Source organism: Dermacentor silvarum, chromosome 1 (assembly GCF_013339745.2).
Source record: "Dermacentor silvarum isolate Dsil-2018 chromosome 1, BIME_Dsil_1.4, whole genome shotgun sequence".
Classification (NCBI taxonomy): Eukaryota; Metazoa; Arthropoda; class Arachnida; order Ixodida; family Ixodidae; genus Dermacentor; species Dermacentor silvarum.
In genome coordinates, this window is record NC_051154.1 from 2206798 (window position 1) to 2223037 (window position 16240).

The 16240-nt window shown below is 44.6% G+C and overlaps 1 protein-coding gene across 3 annotated transcripts in view; it reads left to right on the plus strand.

Moving 5' to 3' along the window:
* The window catches only part of LOC119456116 (soma ferritin), a 110891-nt gene that overhangs the window by 46507 nt on the left and 48144 nt on the right, over positions 1-16240 (plus strand). Inside the window, exons 1-2 of one of the 3 annotated variants that reach the window (XM_049664657.1) lie at positions 2534-2629; positions 2687-2786. The exons of the other annotated variants lie outside the window; for them this stretch is intronic. Of the exons in view, the coding sequence (XP_049520614.1) occupies positions 2584-2629; positions 2687-2786 (146 nt within the window). The 5' untranslated portion in view covers positions 2534-2583. Of the gene's footprint in view, positions 1-2533; positions 2630-2686; positions 2787-16240 lie in introns of those variants that run through there. 3 annotated transcript variants of the gene reach the window in all.

The following is a 16240-nucleotide window of genomic DNA, read 5'->3' on the forward strand; positions in this document are numbered from 1 at the left end:
AGTGTACTTGTGGACAGACTGTAGAATGCATTGTCAAATACGCTTACATTGGCACATTCTCGTGTACAATTTAAGAAAAAAGAAAGTCACCTCTTTTTTTTTTAGATCCTGCAAGAGTCACTCAGTCAATGTACGAAAGCCAAATGAATAATATACACGGTCTATGTTAAGTGGAATTGGTATAGAAAAGGCACTTGGTCAGGTTTTCACCAGTGAAGTGTATTAGTGATGCTGTATACCAAGATAAGACGCCTGCCATCGTCCCGCCTAATAAATTCCCATTTGAAAGAGTTTTACAGCGAAAGCTGTATATGGCTAGGCAAAACGAAAAACCGTTCGTCCCGTGTTTCTCTAAACATCTCCATCAGTTACATTGTTCTCTACGTCGCACCCAAGCGCGCGTGCCATTGGCAGCGCCGTTAGTGACGTCGTTCTCTGCGTCCTACCTGCTCTGCCCGCAACGCCGGCCGCATGCGTTCGATATCTCGAGTTAGCTCGGCGTCGTGGTTAGCAGCGTCCACCCGCCATTGGCGCTTGCGTTCCACTAGAAACACAAACATGTAACCAATAATTGAGAAACGCTTCAATTCAGCGTCGGGATTAACCCACTGCTAAACACCGGGGCCGCACGTTTTAGCTTCGCTGGTTAACCATCTGCACGGAGTGCTCAGCGGTGTTTTTTTACATAGCTATGTGCATTCTCATCATACGTTCTAGCCATGAACAGCCACTTTCCTCTAGCGATAAGCATGAAAAACAACATTTTTCGGTGCAGTCACTTTTCTTTTGATCGGGGGGTAGCACGCTGGCTAACGCTTTCATTTTATATGCTTGGATGAACGGCTAGACCGGACAAAGCAGACTGTGCGCGCGAGCGGAACTTGACTGGCCTTTGAGTGCTGCCCGATCGATCCGTGTTCCCGTCATTCACGCCCTGCGTAAGATACTTTCATGTTAGCGAAGCATTGCGCCTGGTACACTTATCACGCTAATTTGAAATAACGAATTTCCTGCGCGCTTTGAGTTTTACTCACTCCACTATGAACGAAAAGTTATGGGAGGCAGAGGAATGCCAAGCCGCCGGCGCCGCTAAGCTGGGACCGCTGACTGCGGCGCCATCTATCTGCTCGCAGCAAATGTACTGGGTACGCCCGCGCGCTGCCGAACATATTCTGGACGCTCGCGCGCGCGCACTGTCAACACCTAAATATTCTTACACCGGGGTGGTGGCTCAATGCCGCCGCGCAAGGGGGAAAGTGGGGAGGAGGCGCGCCGTCTTCCGTCGTGTGCACGGCAGCGGAGGGGGAGGAGAGGGTGTTCGGCGGCCTCCTGGGCCCCATCTTGAAAGCGATCTACGATGGGGGCCGAGTGATTTTAGTTTCGTGTGTGCTGTGCTCTCGCCGCTCAGTTCGCGTTGAAGTGAGAGGCAGCACGAAGGTCAATTCGTTCGCTGCTGCAGCCGCGCTTTCTCGTTCCAGCGTTTTGACATCGAGTGTGCGCAGTCATCGAGTGAGACATGTTCATGTTTGCTTATGCGCGAGTGCCCCACTATGCTTGTTAATTTAGTTTAGTAAGCGAATGTTTACAAGTTTATTCAGCCGATAAAACTACTATCCTGACTTCATGTAGCTGCCTACTTATTTGCTTTTGCAATCGATGCTTCGCCTTTCTGGCGAAACTTTTTTTTTCTCAGTGTCCACTTCCATTTAAACTTGAAGTAGATTCCGCCCTGCCTTGGAGACATTTCAATTTATTTCATGGGATATCGGCCTTGTCAGGCTTTTGATCACACGGGTCTATAACAGTGCAGCAACCATTTCGCGTTTTTATAGCAATGAAAGCCGGATGCGCAGTGCTGCTCACTCGTTTAACATTTTGCTAAAAAGATATGTAGGGTTCAACGTCGCTAAACTGCCCAGTCGGCTACGACGGACGCTGTAGTGGAGAGCTCCAGAAAATTTTGACCACTTTGGGTTATATTAAGTTACCCCTAAACTATGGAGGTGGCAGTGTTTTTTACACTTTCTCTATCTGATTGCGACCCGGAACTGATACCGTCATACCAACAGCGGGACGCAATATCCACCGCGGTTAGCGCCGTCCATAACCAGCGTTGCATTGCTTTTTTATGTAAGTGTCGAAAAATGGATTAGACGAGGTGGTATAGCACGGGAAATGCCAAGTGAATAAACCGCTCATGAATTACCTGATCTATGTATGTTAGCAGTGCGTACCTTTTTCCTCTTTTGGTACACTCTGAGTTTAGTGCGCAATTTGTGATACGTATTCTTTGTACAAACCCTGCTATCTATCGTGATATCCAGATACCAGTATATGTAATTTCGCCAAGTCGCTTCTTTGCGACTTCGACGATTCGACTGGCCTCACCGGCTTCGCTGCAAGCCAGCGAGCCTTGATGGACGCGTTTTAGGTCACGTGTGAATGAGCCTAAAGTGCCGATTCTCGAGGGTCTGTTCCGATGGCGCCACGTGATAAGACGTCGTGTCACCTTCGCTTTATCGGCGGCCACTCGGACGAGGCTTGTCGACGGGCCACTCGTCGTAGAAGCGGCGCACAACCACGATGCTCCGACTCGCGGTTCTCGCGCTGGCTAGCGCTGCATGGGCAGGTAAGAGCCATCATCCCGGCGGCAGCGGCCAGTCGGCGCAACACGCTTTTATTTCAGGAAATAACCTGAACGAGCAGGTCAACCAGAACAAGTACTTCCTCCACGACCGATGCCGAATGGGCCTGCAGGAACAAGTCAACTTGGAATTGCACGCTAGCTTGGTACATGCAGATGGTAAGGACTTTTCGAGCCAATTTACATCCATTTGCCAGGTTACAGCTAAAATTGCAAGAGCCGTTTTGGGATTAGAAAGTGTTCACGCTTCATTGGGTATGGTATTTATTTTTCTCAAGTTTCCAGCGAGCAAGAACTTGTTGTGTTGGTTAGCAAGCTGCTTTTCGATGTGCAGTTTAGCCTTGTATACATTTACGAGTGTACAACTGCAGTAGGTGGTTCATCTGCGTCACTTGGCTCAGACTTTCCACGTGCTGCTTGATCAAGTATCAGCGTCTGGAAGACAGTGCTTCGCAGGCAGCGCCATCTTGTGGGCGCTTTGGTGTTGCTCGACCCGGTCTGTGTCATTGCTCGACCATGTGTGGTTGCCAAGCTGGGGGCTGTGAATCCGAATTTGAATTAACATCCCAATGGAACCCAATGTCCGACGGATATCTATATAGGGTCCAAGCGGGGTATTAACGGATATCCGATGGCTGGCTCTCCGAATAACATCCGAACATCCAAGTCCGATACAGAAGTTATATGGAAGAACAAGGGACGTCGCATTTTATAGTTCGTTAAGAGCGGCCGATAAATTTTATTCCTTGGATATCCTACGAGCATCCTTACTAGGATATTCGACAACGGACATAGCAGGGAGGTATACTTTCTTCAGTCTCATTGAAACAATTCAATGTTGCTATACTATAATATACATAACACCGCGTATCACTTCAGAACAGCTTACTGTGTAACCACCATTGCATATGCAGCTTTCACAAGTCCCATCGACGTGCTAAAGAGTTCCACATGTCCCACGTCCAAATGAAAACGTCCACTAGGCCTCGCCGCGACGTCCTATTCGGCAAGGTCCCGAAAATGCATCATCCCAGACAGATTGTGATACTAACCGTCTTCAATCCGACCTTGATATAATATATAACTGGTGCAGTATATGGCTAATGAAATTAAATGTTGACAAGTGTAAAGCCACGCATGTGTCTAGGACACCTAACGTCTCACAAAAATACTATTTAAATAACCTTCCTTTATAACATGTAACATTGTACAAGTACTTAGGAATTCATTAGAACCCACATGTTAATATAGTGAACAATGCTAACCGCGCTCTTGGTTACCTAAGCCGAAACATTTTTAAGGCTCTACACTCTTTGAAATTATTGCTTTATAAAACATTAATACGCCCGAAATTAAATACGCTACATTTGTCTGGGACCATAATAACGTAAACTTAGTTAAAACATTAGAATTAGTTAGGAATAATGCTACTCGTTTTATTCTTTCGAATTATAACAGAACTGCCAGCGTAACAGCCATGAAAACTAGCCTTTCTCTTCAATCTCTTGCAGCTCAAGGTAAAGTTTCACGTTTTATCATTATTTCACAAAATGTTTCACCATACTACACTGCACAATGTATTCATTCATGCTCCACCACTACGTGACCCGTCGCAGGAATCATTCTTACAAGGTTCACGTCTCTCTTGCAGCACAAATACATTTTCCCAGTCATTCGTACCTCGGACGTCACTAGAATGGAACCACCTTCCCGCAAACATTGTATCCATCAGCGATAATTTCTTGTTTTGTGATGCCTTATACAACATTACTTAACAGAATGCGGTTTCATGTATATCTTGTCTTTTCTGTAATAGCTTCTTTTTTTCTGTCTCTACTCATTGTATACCTACCGAATTATTTGTCAAATTGTATTTTTAAGTTCTATTTTTTGGGTTTTTTTCTAATGTAATACTGTTGAAGTTACCTGTAACCCACTCCCCTCCGTAAAGCCTTGACAGACCTTGAGGATATAATAAATGAAATGAAATGACTTGAATGTGGAATCAGCATACGTAACATTTTCTGCGAACATGACACGGCTTCTCAGGAGGCTATGTTTGGTTCCCAGACGGCACTTTCTCTAAAATTACAAACAATTCGGCCTTGTGGGAATGTCCATTGGACGTCGTAATGTACGGAGCCGGATGTCCCACGAACGTTCCTAAGATATCTGTGGAATAATGGTCAAGCCTGCTACTTGGGAGGTCCCAAAACACTACACTCGGACATTTCTTGGTCCTCTCATATGAACAGTCGGCAACCGAGAGGTTCGTCTTTTTCTTTCTAGAAAGAGAAACATTTTTTTTGTAAGTTCTATAACACAAAGCTAACGTCCGCAGATCATAAGTACACCGTCCTTCATGTATTGGTTGATAGCACTGACCTTAAACATTTATTTGTAAATATTCCACCTGTGCCAGGCGGAAGGTCTCCAAGAAGGGAACTGCCCTATACGCTTCCAGGGGGCAGTGCGCCTGCATGCTCGTCTTGCACGCGGAAGACCTCGCATGCTTTGTATTGGATATATTTGTGTTATAGATGTAATGCGTAGCGTTCAGTGTATGCAGCGTGCGCTGTAAAGAACAAATTCAAAAGCCGCCGCCTAAAGCTGTCAGAGCGTAACAGCCAAATAACGCGCCGTGGATATCCCATGAACGTCAAAGATCCAAGTACTGCATCTGATGGACGTCGCCTGGATGTTTCAAACGGAAAAAAAAGTACAGATTTTAACATCCCAATGTCCGAGAGCGACGTCTGCAGTACGTCCAGTCGGACAATTTCTTTTTGTGCACAGGACCGTCCGTAGTCATCCGTGACATGTCATTCGGCCTTGTGGAAATGTCCACTGGACGTCGTAATGTACGGAGCCGGATGTCACACGAACGTTCCTTAGATATCTGTGGGATAATGGTCAAGCCTGCAGTGAGCGTTTTCTTCACGCAAGAATGATCCATCTGTGACATGGCTTTTGCGCTGTCTGTTGTTTTCCCGTGGCAGCATTGGTAGTCCATGATTCTCTTAGTTTGAAGTTTATTTCAATATCAATAATCAATCAATCAGTTACAGAGTACAGTGTACTGTACATTGATCATACATGTCAGATAAGGAGCAGGGTTAGCAAAAAGGCAATTTATAGCTGAAAAGTGCTGTAACCTGTCCAGTCAATAAAGTGCACAAGGATCAGTGATCTATACATGTTAAAAAATTAGAAACGAACAAGCAGCCACAGTTACACAATTTTTGATGACAGTACATAAAACATCGTTTCGAGGCCTGTTTGCAAGACTCAGTTGATAACAATAGCGTATTATAACATTTTTTTTATAGAGACAAAGCAAGGAATATGTGTAAATATCCAGACTTGTTGAATACAGGACCATGCTATTACTATTCACTAAATGAAAATGTGACAGATTCACGTCAATTTTAACAACTTGAGAGATGCCACCTAGAAAAAAGTCACTTTTGAAGCATTAGTAGATACTGTGTATTTTCTTTTAAACACAATTACTGAGCGGCTTTCTTGCACGATGGTGGTATTGTGGGATGTACATTCAGTAGTTTAGGGATCATATGCGTCAGCTTTTGTGTACCGTAGTTTGTCCGCATTCTTTCACTGCAGTATGTGATACGTCTAAAGCTGTATGTATGATGCCTTTGAGAATATGCATCGTGAAATGCTACCGCGTTAGACTTCAATTTATCATATAACTGCCGCTATTTTTTTGTATATGATGTTCTCAAACGTTAATATGTTGTGCTTGTGAAAGAGCGGAGTAGAATGCGTTCTAGGGCGAACACCTTCGATTATCCGTACTATTCTCTTCTGTAATTTATGGATGCTTTCTTTGTTTGTTTTAGTAGTCGTTCCCCATTAATAAACAGTAATGAATACGCGAGTATACTAGGGAATAATACAGTTGTTTTGTTACCCAAATTGGCAAAAAACATCTGATTTTCCCGATTACTCCAATTTGGCGTGAAAGATCGGTGCGAACTTTGTTTATGTGATATGTCCAGTCGAGTGTTTCATGAAAGATAATACCAAGAAACTTTTGGCATGTGACCCGTTCAATCAAATCTCCCCGAAATTTTACTTGAATGTCACGGGGTACCTTTTTATTTTTTGGTCGAAAAATAACTATTTTGTTTTTTTGGTGTTTAGTTCAAGCTTATTTGCTGTTAACCATATTGATAAGTGCTGAAGCCATCTGTTTGCTTGCTTTTCTAAGCTATCAATATCTTTGCCGGAGAAAAAAACGTTTGTATCATCGGCGTATAAAACCATGTCTGGAGTTAGCCGTATATTTATAATATCGTTTATATATAGGAGGAATAGCAGCGGACCTAATAAAGATCCCTGAGGGACGCCGTACTTAATTTTATCCATTTTTGATATTGCATGCTGCGTGACGCAGTACTGAAATCGATTTGTTAGATAACTGCTTATTAACTTGAGGGAAACACCTCGTATGCCATATTGATTTAATTTCACCAGGAGAATTTCATGTTTGATCGAATCGAAAGCCTTTTTGAAATCAAGGAATATTCCAAGCGTGTAGTATCTCTGCTCGAAATTATTTATTATTTTGTCCTTGATAGACAGTAAAGCCTGTTCTGTACTTTTTTCTTCTGAAAACCGTATTGCTGTTTCGTTATTATATTTTCTTGGCTACAAAAGTTTGTGATTCGAACGTATAAGACTCGTTCTATAACTTTTGAAAATATTGGCAAGACAGATATAGGTCTATAATTATTTAAATCATTTTCATTACCTCCTTTGTGAATGATTGAGACCCTAGCTATCTTTAATTTATCAGGAAATACTCCGGTGCTTAAAATCAAATTACATATGTGTGAGAGCGGCAGACTAATATACTGTGAGACTGCTTTTAATGGCTCTGCTTTTATACCATCAACACCTGCCGCAGAATTGTTAGGTAAATTCATGATGAAAGAATGTACTTCGGACTCATCAGTGGGAGCCAGAAAAATCGATTTTGTTACATTTTTGGTAATGTATGGTTCGCAGCCTGTGTCGGTACTAGCGGAATTTTCACAAGCTCCTGACTTCAAAAATGGTTGTTGAACATATCTGCAAGTAATGTACCAGAGCAAGACTTTCCTTCTATCGTAAGCTCGGTGATGGTCTTTTTATTTGATGAAAATAAAAGATCGTTCATGGTATTCCAAACTGCCTTCTGGTCATTCATAACAGCTGCAAACCGATGTTCATAGTATTGTATCCGTGCCCGCTTTATGTCAAAGCCTAATTTATTTCTGAATTGCTTAAAATGCCGCAAGTAGTCGATTTGCTTTGTTTTAATAAATGTGCTAAATAGGTTATCCCTTTCTTTTATTCTCTTTAGAAGTGACGCGTCTATCCATGGCTTTCTATCTTTTTTGGTCGTTTTGAGCAGTACAAGAGGGAAGGCCTGGTCATAGAGCTGTGTTATTTTCAACATAAATGCTTCGTAAGCATGTACAGGTTCGGTTATTTGTAACATTTCACTCCAATCTGCCGCAATAACTAACCCTTGAAAAGTTTGAATTTTCTCAGTAGTAATCTTTCTGTAATAAGTAGGGTTGATTTTCTTCCACTTTGTTTTATGTGACCTAATGGATGCGAAAATTGGAAAATGGTCACTAACACCAGGTATAACAACTCCGGCACATATTTCACTTTTACAGTTTGTAAAACACAAGTCAAGAAGGGTTTCAGACGTTTCTGTCACCCGAGTAGGCACATGGATTTGGTTCTCATAGCCGAAACACAGCATAGTGTCAAGAAGGTTTGTTTGGTGGCAGAGGTAGACAACATATCTATGTTGAAATCGCCCGTTACAATCACGCGTGCATCTTGCAGTTCACAAAATTCCAATAATTCGCGAACAAAGTCTAGGAAGGATGATGCAGTTCCAGAAGGAGGCCTATATATTACCACTAGGAACAAGTTTTCCGACCTCACCGTGACTGACTCAAAATCAGAAGCCAACTGTATATTCACTTATAACATCAAATTTCAGACTGTCGCGGATATAAATTGCCACACCGCCACCTCGTTTATTCTCTATACAGACTGTGACGCGATTGTAGCCTGTAAAGGGCACAGCGTCTTCACAGCTCGTGAACCAAGTCTCAGTAAAAGCTAAGAAATCGAAATTGTGCTTTAAGGTGTCGAGCAGTATGTCAACCGCTCTTTTTTATTTCGTAAGCTTTGCGAATTTAGATGAAGTAATGATAACTGTTTTTTATCACGGGAAAGGTTTAGTCGCTGAAAGGAATATGCATCGTAGTAACAATATTTTCTGTCATGCACCATAGTGACGTGCGGATCCGGTACTGTCTTCTTTAAGTTTAGCGAATTTTTTCTAGGTCTTGCTCTGTCACGATTCTGATTACTCGATCACGTGGGGTGCGGCGCACAAAAAGCTTTCCATTTCTGTGCCATGTGAACTGATATTCTTTTTCAGTAGCCCTCGATTTCAATTTCCAGAAAAGTGCTTTGTTTTACGCTGTGAGGTTTTCATTGAAGAAAATGTTTGACTTTGCTTTCCTTAATTCGCTTTTCTTCTCAAACCACCTTTCTTTCGTAAGGCGAGACGAGAACCTGACTATCATAATGTCAGGTTTGTCATTTTTCTTTTCATTTTTGGATGGTATGCGGTGAGCGGCCTCAACGTCACACTCGGAAAGTGGTGGAAGCTGAAGATCAGATGCTAATTTGTTCAGCTTTTCTAGAGGGTTTTCATTTGTGTGTTGGGATAAGCCGTGCACTTCTAGATTAAGGCGTCGACTGTACTGGTCTAGTTCGTTGATCTCGTGTTTGAGCTTATCCACTTCTTTTTCTTTAGCCACAGCCTCAAGTTTCACGACCCGTTTTTTTAGGTCCGATATGTCATCTGACTGGTGCTTCAGTTTCGCCATAGCTTCATCATATTATTTGACATAACCTTTACCGACTCTTCAATGTTCTCAACAGTTGTCTTAATTTTTTGCAAAGCATCGACCTTCGATTTGATGGTTAGCAGTTCGTTTACCTTCCGGTGAATTTCTGCTAACTCAGAAGCAAAGCTTGTTTCTGAACCGGTAACTTGAAACTCTGAACGACCGGCAGCATGAGCCGCCGACTTGCAGGTTGCGCATGCCCACGACTTTTTAGCCGCCGCCGTTTTTTTTTTGTAGGCATTTTCTGTCACCCCAGAACATGTACCAATGTGGTAATAATCTACATTCAGAGCACAAAAGCCATAAATCACTGTCGTTTATCTTGTCGTTGCAATTGCGACATGTGTCACCCATACTGTCAGTCAAGCGAAAAGCACTTTGGGCACTCAGCAGCAGAAGAAACCAAAAAATAAGAGATTCATTAAAAGTGCTAGGAAGAGCAAGAGCAAACCAACCTGCAATGTACAAGGCACGCTTTTAGAAGCCGCTGCGATGCCTCGATGGTGTCTCTACTGCTGCCGAGTGCACAAATGCCGTAGAACCGTGTAGGAGACGTCCTTTTATGGAAGCGAAGGTACTTGTCCGCCAGGGGACTATCTTTGAGCCTCCGCTTGACCAATGGCTTGTTTCCTTTCTTCGGCGCGTGCTCCAGCAGGCGCTGACAGTGATGACGCAGTTTCTGCAATGTACAAGGCACGCTTTTAGAAGCCGCTGCGATGCCTCGATGGTGTCTCTACTGCTGCCGATATGCTTTCTTTTACAGCGTAAGCTATTATTGGCTCATTCCAATAGCCGTTTCGGTTCGTGATGATGCCGCCATCGGCGTTGGGCGGTAACCGCTATCGCCGTAAATACGAAAAAAAGTACCCGCTCTCCTCCGGGATCGAACCCAGGGCCGCTGCGTGGGAGTCGGATACTTTACCACTGAGCCACACAAGCGCTTGCTATCAGGCAGCAGAAACATTCCCTTTAAACGCACCCTATAGGCCAGCGCGCAGGCGCAGACGACCCAAGCCTCCGCCAGTATGGGCGTCATCTAGTTAAAGTGCCTGCAACCGCCGCGGGCGCAGGCGCAGACGACGAGATGCGATTCAGACGAGGCGCGCAATCAACGCTATCTCGATGTTAGATGTGCGCACGTATTCTGGGTACCTCTTCGGTACACGTTATGACAACTCGCAAGGTACGAACCGCTGCTGAAGAAGAGAATCGTAGAGCTACGTGCGCGGCTACAACCAGGCATCATCGGGCTCAGCAGACTGCTGTGCAGAGAGCATTACAAGCCGCAGCTCGCCGTCGACGCCGGGTGGACAGTTCAGATCGTTCTCGTCAAAATCGAGGCGAAGACACTTTGCCGTGAAGACCCTCTTGTGCGTGGTGCCGAAATTGGAGCTACTCTTGCGCCGCTCAACCAGCTTACGCTGTGACTGCGCTGCGTGTGCTGCGCAGGCCTGTGACTTTTTTTAAGAAGGCGCATGAAATACCTCAAGGGACATCCGCTACCGAGTTTCCATATATGTATGTGACGCCAAGTGCTGAATTGACAGAAAATTTCGACGTTACTCCGGGATCCAAATGGAAGCTTTTTAGCACTTACATGCGCCTAAAAAGGTTCCAGCTGCAATACATATTGTCTCATAATTGTTGGCCTCATCGTTCTCTTGGAAAGATGTAAAATCGAGGAGACCCGGCAAGATGTCATTTAAGTGCATTGACAACAAGGACGAGCGAGCCTACACACAAAGCGCTAACATCAACGCTAGGAACAGAAGCACATAATTACTCGTATATGCATGCAAATCACACTCATAGGCAAGCAACAATGCCATGCCAGCACTAATCCAAGTTCAGAAAAGATATTTCTTGAAAAAGCAGGCGAAAGCATGCTCAAACACTTGTGACTTAGGCTGGCTTTTTGCTGCTTCAATAATCAGACTAGTGATTTCATCTCTGTGTCTCGACACGAATAAGCAATGTTTAAACAACGGCTCACCGCCGCATGTGATGCAATGCTGAGCCAACCAACCATCACGTCTTTACATTGTTGCTGTGTTCTCTTAGTCGGACTGTATTCTGTCACTCGGACAGATTGAGAGAAGCAGCACGTGTAAGTTTAAGATGGTACCGCGTTTGGTTGTGAGCCGTTGTTTTCAAAATATTTTATCGTGTCGAGACAAAGGAATGAAATCACTAGGCTTATTATTGAAGCAGCAAACATAGCAATCCTAAATCCCACGTGTGACTGAAAGCCTTCGCTTCCATTGCCAAGAACTGCCTTTCATGAACGTGGTTTAGAACGCGCATGGCATTTTTTGCATGTGCATGAGCAAGATTTGCATGCCTATAAGTGTGTGCACCTGTTTCTAATGAAGTCCTTGTTGAAGTTAGCAAGTGTGTTTCCACTTGTCAGTGTTGATTCTCAATGGAAACCTAAGTAAGTCTTACTAACCATACCTAACGTCAAGGCTTCTCAAAATATTGTCATCGCCATAAAATAATTGTCAGCTTGGGTTTCCACCTTTCCAGAGAACCGACACAGAGGGCGGTTTCGCTTTCTTGTGTAGGTGAAAAATATTGTGTGCCAAAATACGAATAACATGAAAATGACAAGGTGGTTATACACCAAGTGCAAATTTTGCTTGTGTGAAATGTATTGAAAGGGGTTACGTAAAATACTGCAAATGTTTAAAATATCCATGCTGCTGTTGCTTCGGAAGGCGTCTTCGTAGCCGAAGAACAATCCCGCAATACGTGCTGCCGAAGACTGAGTTGATGCGATATGGGTGGGTGTTCACCGAAAGACGTGTTCGACAGAAGCAGAGGATGGTCTAAAGAACTGAAGCGCAATAAAACACAAGGATGACATAAAGAAACGACCAGGACGAATTGGAACGAATGTTACATACATACGCACTATCCAACACAGACGTCATTAGCTGCACATGCGTAAAAACACCATCTGCGAGTTGTATTGATGGCACCTAACACACCTTTCCCCTAGCCGGGAAATACGTTCTGCTTCAACAATTTCTCGAGTGAAGCGCGATTTGCTCTTCATTATGACAGATGTGTTATGCAGGTCAGGGGAACAATCCTTACAGGTTAAACAATGACTAGCCAGGAAACCTTGACAGTCTTTCCCTTGACGCGCGTTTTTCACACAGTTCGCATGCTTCCTTAACCTAACGTTGACGCATCTGCCAATTTGGCCAACATAAACCTTTCCGCATCTTAGAGGGATTTCGTAGACTACACCTCCTGCGCAATCAACAAAGGTGCAGGGTGCCTATGCGTTGTGCCGCAGGCTGTCCAAGCTCATTGTGCAGAGCTTGGACAGCCTGTTAGGTGCGATGAATACGACTTTTACGCCGTACTGCTGGGCCACCTTTTTCAGGTTGTGTAAGATGTTGTGAACATACGGAATCACAGCTGCCTTCTGCCTGCGCGGTGCGCTGGCTTCACACGTTTGTGGGTGACGGCGCATTTTCTTTAGCAGGCTCTATGCCACCGAACTGAGAAGGTGCTGGGGGTACCCAGCACTCAGTAGTCTTTCAGTTTGAAGCTCGGACGCTGCAGAAATACAGTGCGGGCAAGATTTTTCAAGACTGTTCTTAAAGCACAACGTGACAACAGCACGTTTAACAAGCTTAGAGTGGGCCGACTTGAAAGGCAGAAGGAGTTTGTTAGCACGCGGTTCATAGCACCACCAGACGCGAACACCTTTGAAGCCAATCCGGATGCCTAAAAATCTAATCTGGCCATTTACTGGGAGTTCGTGCGTTAGGTCAAGCAGGCTCATTACCTCTGAGCACAAATCCAGCAGCACTTTGCTTACGTGTTCAATAGCAAGAGGGTCACAATTTACAACAACTAGCAAATCATCCACGCAACGGAACACTTTAAGAACATCTTTGTTGGCGTTGATACGACGATCGTAATGAGCAAGAAGCCGGTCGCTAAGCAGGGGGGCAATGCAAGACCCAATGCATACGCCCTGCTTTTGCAAGTCTGGGGTCCCTTCGAACTGAATGTAGGTTGATCGCAGATAAAGTTTAAAAATTCCAAGAAGCCGCTAACTGTAATCCCCGCGGAATTTTGGAAAGCAACGGAACCAAACATGTCAATAGACTGCTCAACGCATTGAAGGATTAGATTATGTGGTAAGGAATGAAAGAGATCTTTATTGTCAATAGAGAATGCCTGACAGCACTTGTCGGTGACAGTGTTGAAAAAATTTAAAAACCTAGTTAGAATGTCACGATAAAGGGGCCGTCCAGTGATAAAACCTTAAGATGACGCTGCCGGAAAAGTGCTATTGAGTGCTGCCGAATTCCAGATTCGGAGACAATGGCCCGAAGTGGTACGTCAACCTTATGCGTTTCTGCATTAAAAAACACGTGTAAAACATTTTTCTTGCTCTTATGATCGATAAGAGCAAGAAAAATGTTTTACACGTGTTTTTCGGATAGATTTAGCCTATCGCAAAGTTTTTTTGCACTTGAATTGAGTTTGCTCGGAGAAACATTGGGATAAGAATTGAAAACTGTCGAAATCGCATTTCTCGACTTAGATATAAAAATTTCACTTCGTAGAACAGCGAAACCGCCCTGTTGTCAGCTAGAAGAATGCGGAGGGAACGGTCGCGTAAGAAAGAAGCCCGTCTAACGGGTGGACCGGATACTGAGTTCTTGCAACGGTTCAGGACATCGACACCCTCTGAGAGACACCGTGCGCTCTCGTCGGCTGAGACGTGATGCGACACCTGACGTACAGAAGAAAGCTGTTCTGGCCTTGACTCCCTGGGAGCTACGGCAAACTTCGGCCCAATGGAACACGAACATGAACTGCTGGTAAAGTTGCATCGCCTACACAGTGCCATTGCTTTGTGACTCTTGTATGCGTGGGGTAGACCAAGTTCTCAGTCTTCTAAGTTGCCAGAGGAACTCCGTTGATTGGTCGGCAAGGGCGTGGAAGGCCCGCATCTCATGTTTTGCGAGGATGGGTGTACCCTGCTGTACAGCTTCAAACTGAAAGACTGCTGGGTGGCCCCAGCACCTCCTGATATCGGCGGCAGAGAGCGTGCAAAAGAAAATGCGCCGTCGCCCCCAAACATGTGAAGGTAGCTGTGATACCGTATGTTCACAACACTTTACGCAACCTGAAAAAGGTGGCCCAGTGGTACGGCGTAAAACTCGTATTCATCGCACCTAACAGGCTGTCCAAGCTCTGCACAATGAGCTTGGACACAACGCATAGGCACCCTCCACCCTTGTTGAATGCGCAGAAGGTGTAGTCTACGAAATCCTCTAAAATGCGGAACGGTTTATGTTGGCCAAACTGGCAGATGGCGTCAACGTTAGGTTAAGGAAGCATGCGAACTATGTGACAAACGCGCGTGAAGGGAAAGACTGTCAAGGTTTCCTCGCTAGTCATTGTTTAACCTGTAAGGATTGTTCCCCTGACCTGCATAACACATCTGTCATCATGAAGAGCAAATCGCGCTTCACTCGAGAAATTGTTGAAGCAGAACGTATTTCCCGGCTAGGGGAAAGTGTTAGCGTGCCATCGATACAACTCGCAGATGGCGTTTTTACGCATGTGCAGCTAATGACGTCTGTGTTGGATAGTGCGTATATATGTAACATTCGTTCCAATAAAACGTGTTGTACGTTCAGCGCTCGTCCTTCTCGTTTCTTTGTGTCGTCCTTGTGTTTTATTGCGCTGCAGTTCTCCTAATAATGTACCAACACGCCTAACTCGCCACGTTAATGATCTAAGAGGCAAAAAATCCGTAAAAGACGAAAGGCTAACATGATAATGGCAAGAACTAAAAATTAATGCGCTTGCGACAATTCAGTTGTCTTCCATGTATGAACGCCCGACAGAGCGCTTGCAATGAAGCTTTTAATGACATTTAGAAAACCTGAAAACCGACATTACGTGCCGGTGTGGGGGTCGACGTGCACCGTGATGAAAAAAACCCGGTTGTGCCGGTTGAAAACTGGCAACCCTAGTTTTGCGCAGAAGCATTGCTTCTGCTAATGTGCAATACAATATATATTTTTAAAAATATGAGCGATTCCACTCTGTGAAGGTCGATGACCAGCGGTGCTGTTTTGCACACGACACAGAAGTGACACAGAATGGGGAGGCTGCGCATAGTCCGGACTCCCGAGAAGCAACGCCTCTACGAAGAGCGACGGCAGGAACATTTAGGCTATCCATCTTTAGGCTATTGGTCCAAATATTCATGTATTAACTTTTCCTAACCATTTATTACCACTACGGCGAGACAAGAGAAGTGAAATTGAAAATGCAGAACGGCGCCTTTTATATACATGCGCGACGGGGCCGCCACCCGGGAGAGCGGCAGGAAACCAGGCACACAAGCCGTTGGAACGCCGACTTAGCCATGTGCGACATGGCTGACGCGGTGCATAGGTCCCGCGGTTATAGGTCCTGCAGCCCACCACCCGGAGTTCACAGGGGTATGTTCCATAGCGCTTGGACTCTTTCTGCACTATCACCAGGACCGGCTCACATTTTCGCACACGCGCATGAAAAATACACGGAAACCTAGCCATAAACAGCTTTCCTGTAAAATATGTGCAGGTCAGCTAAGCGAGGAAAAGCAAACAAAAACTAT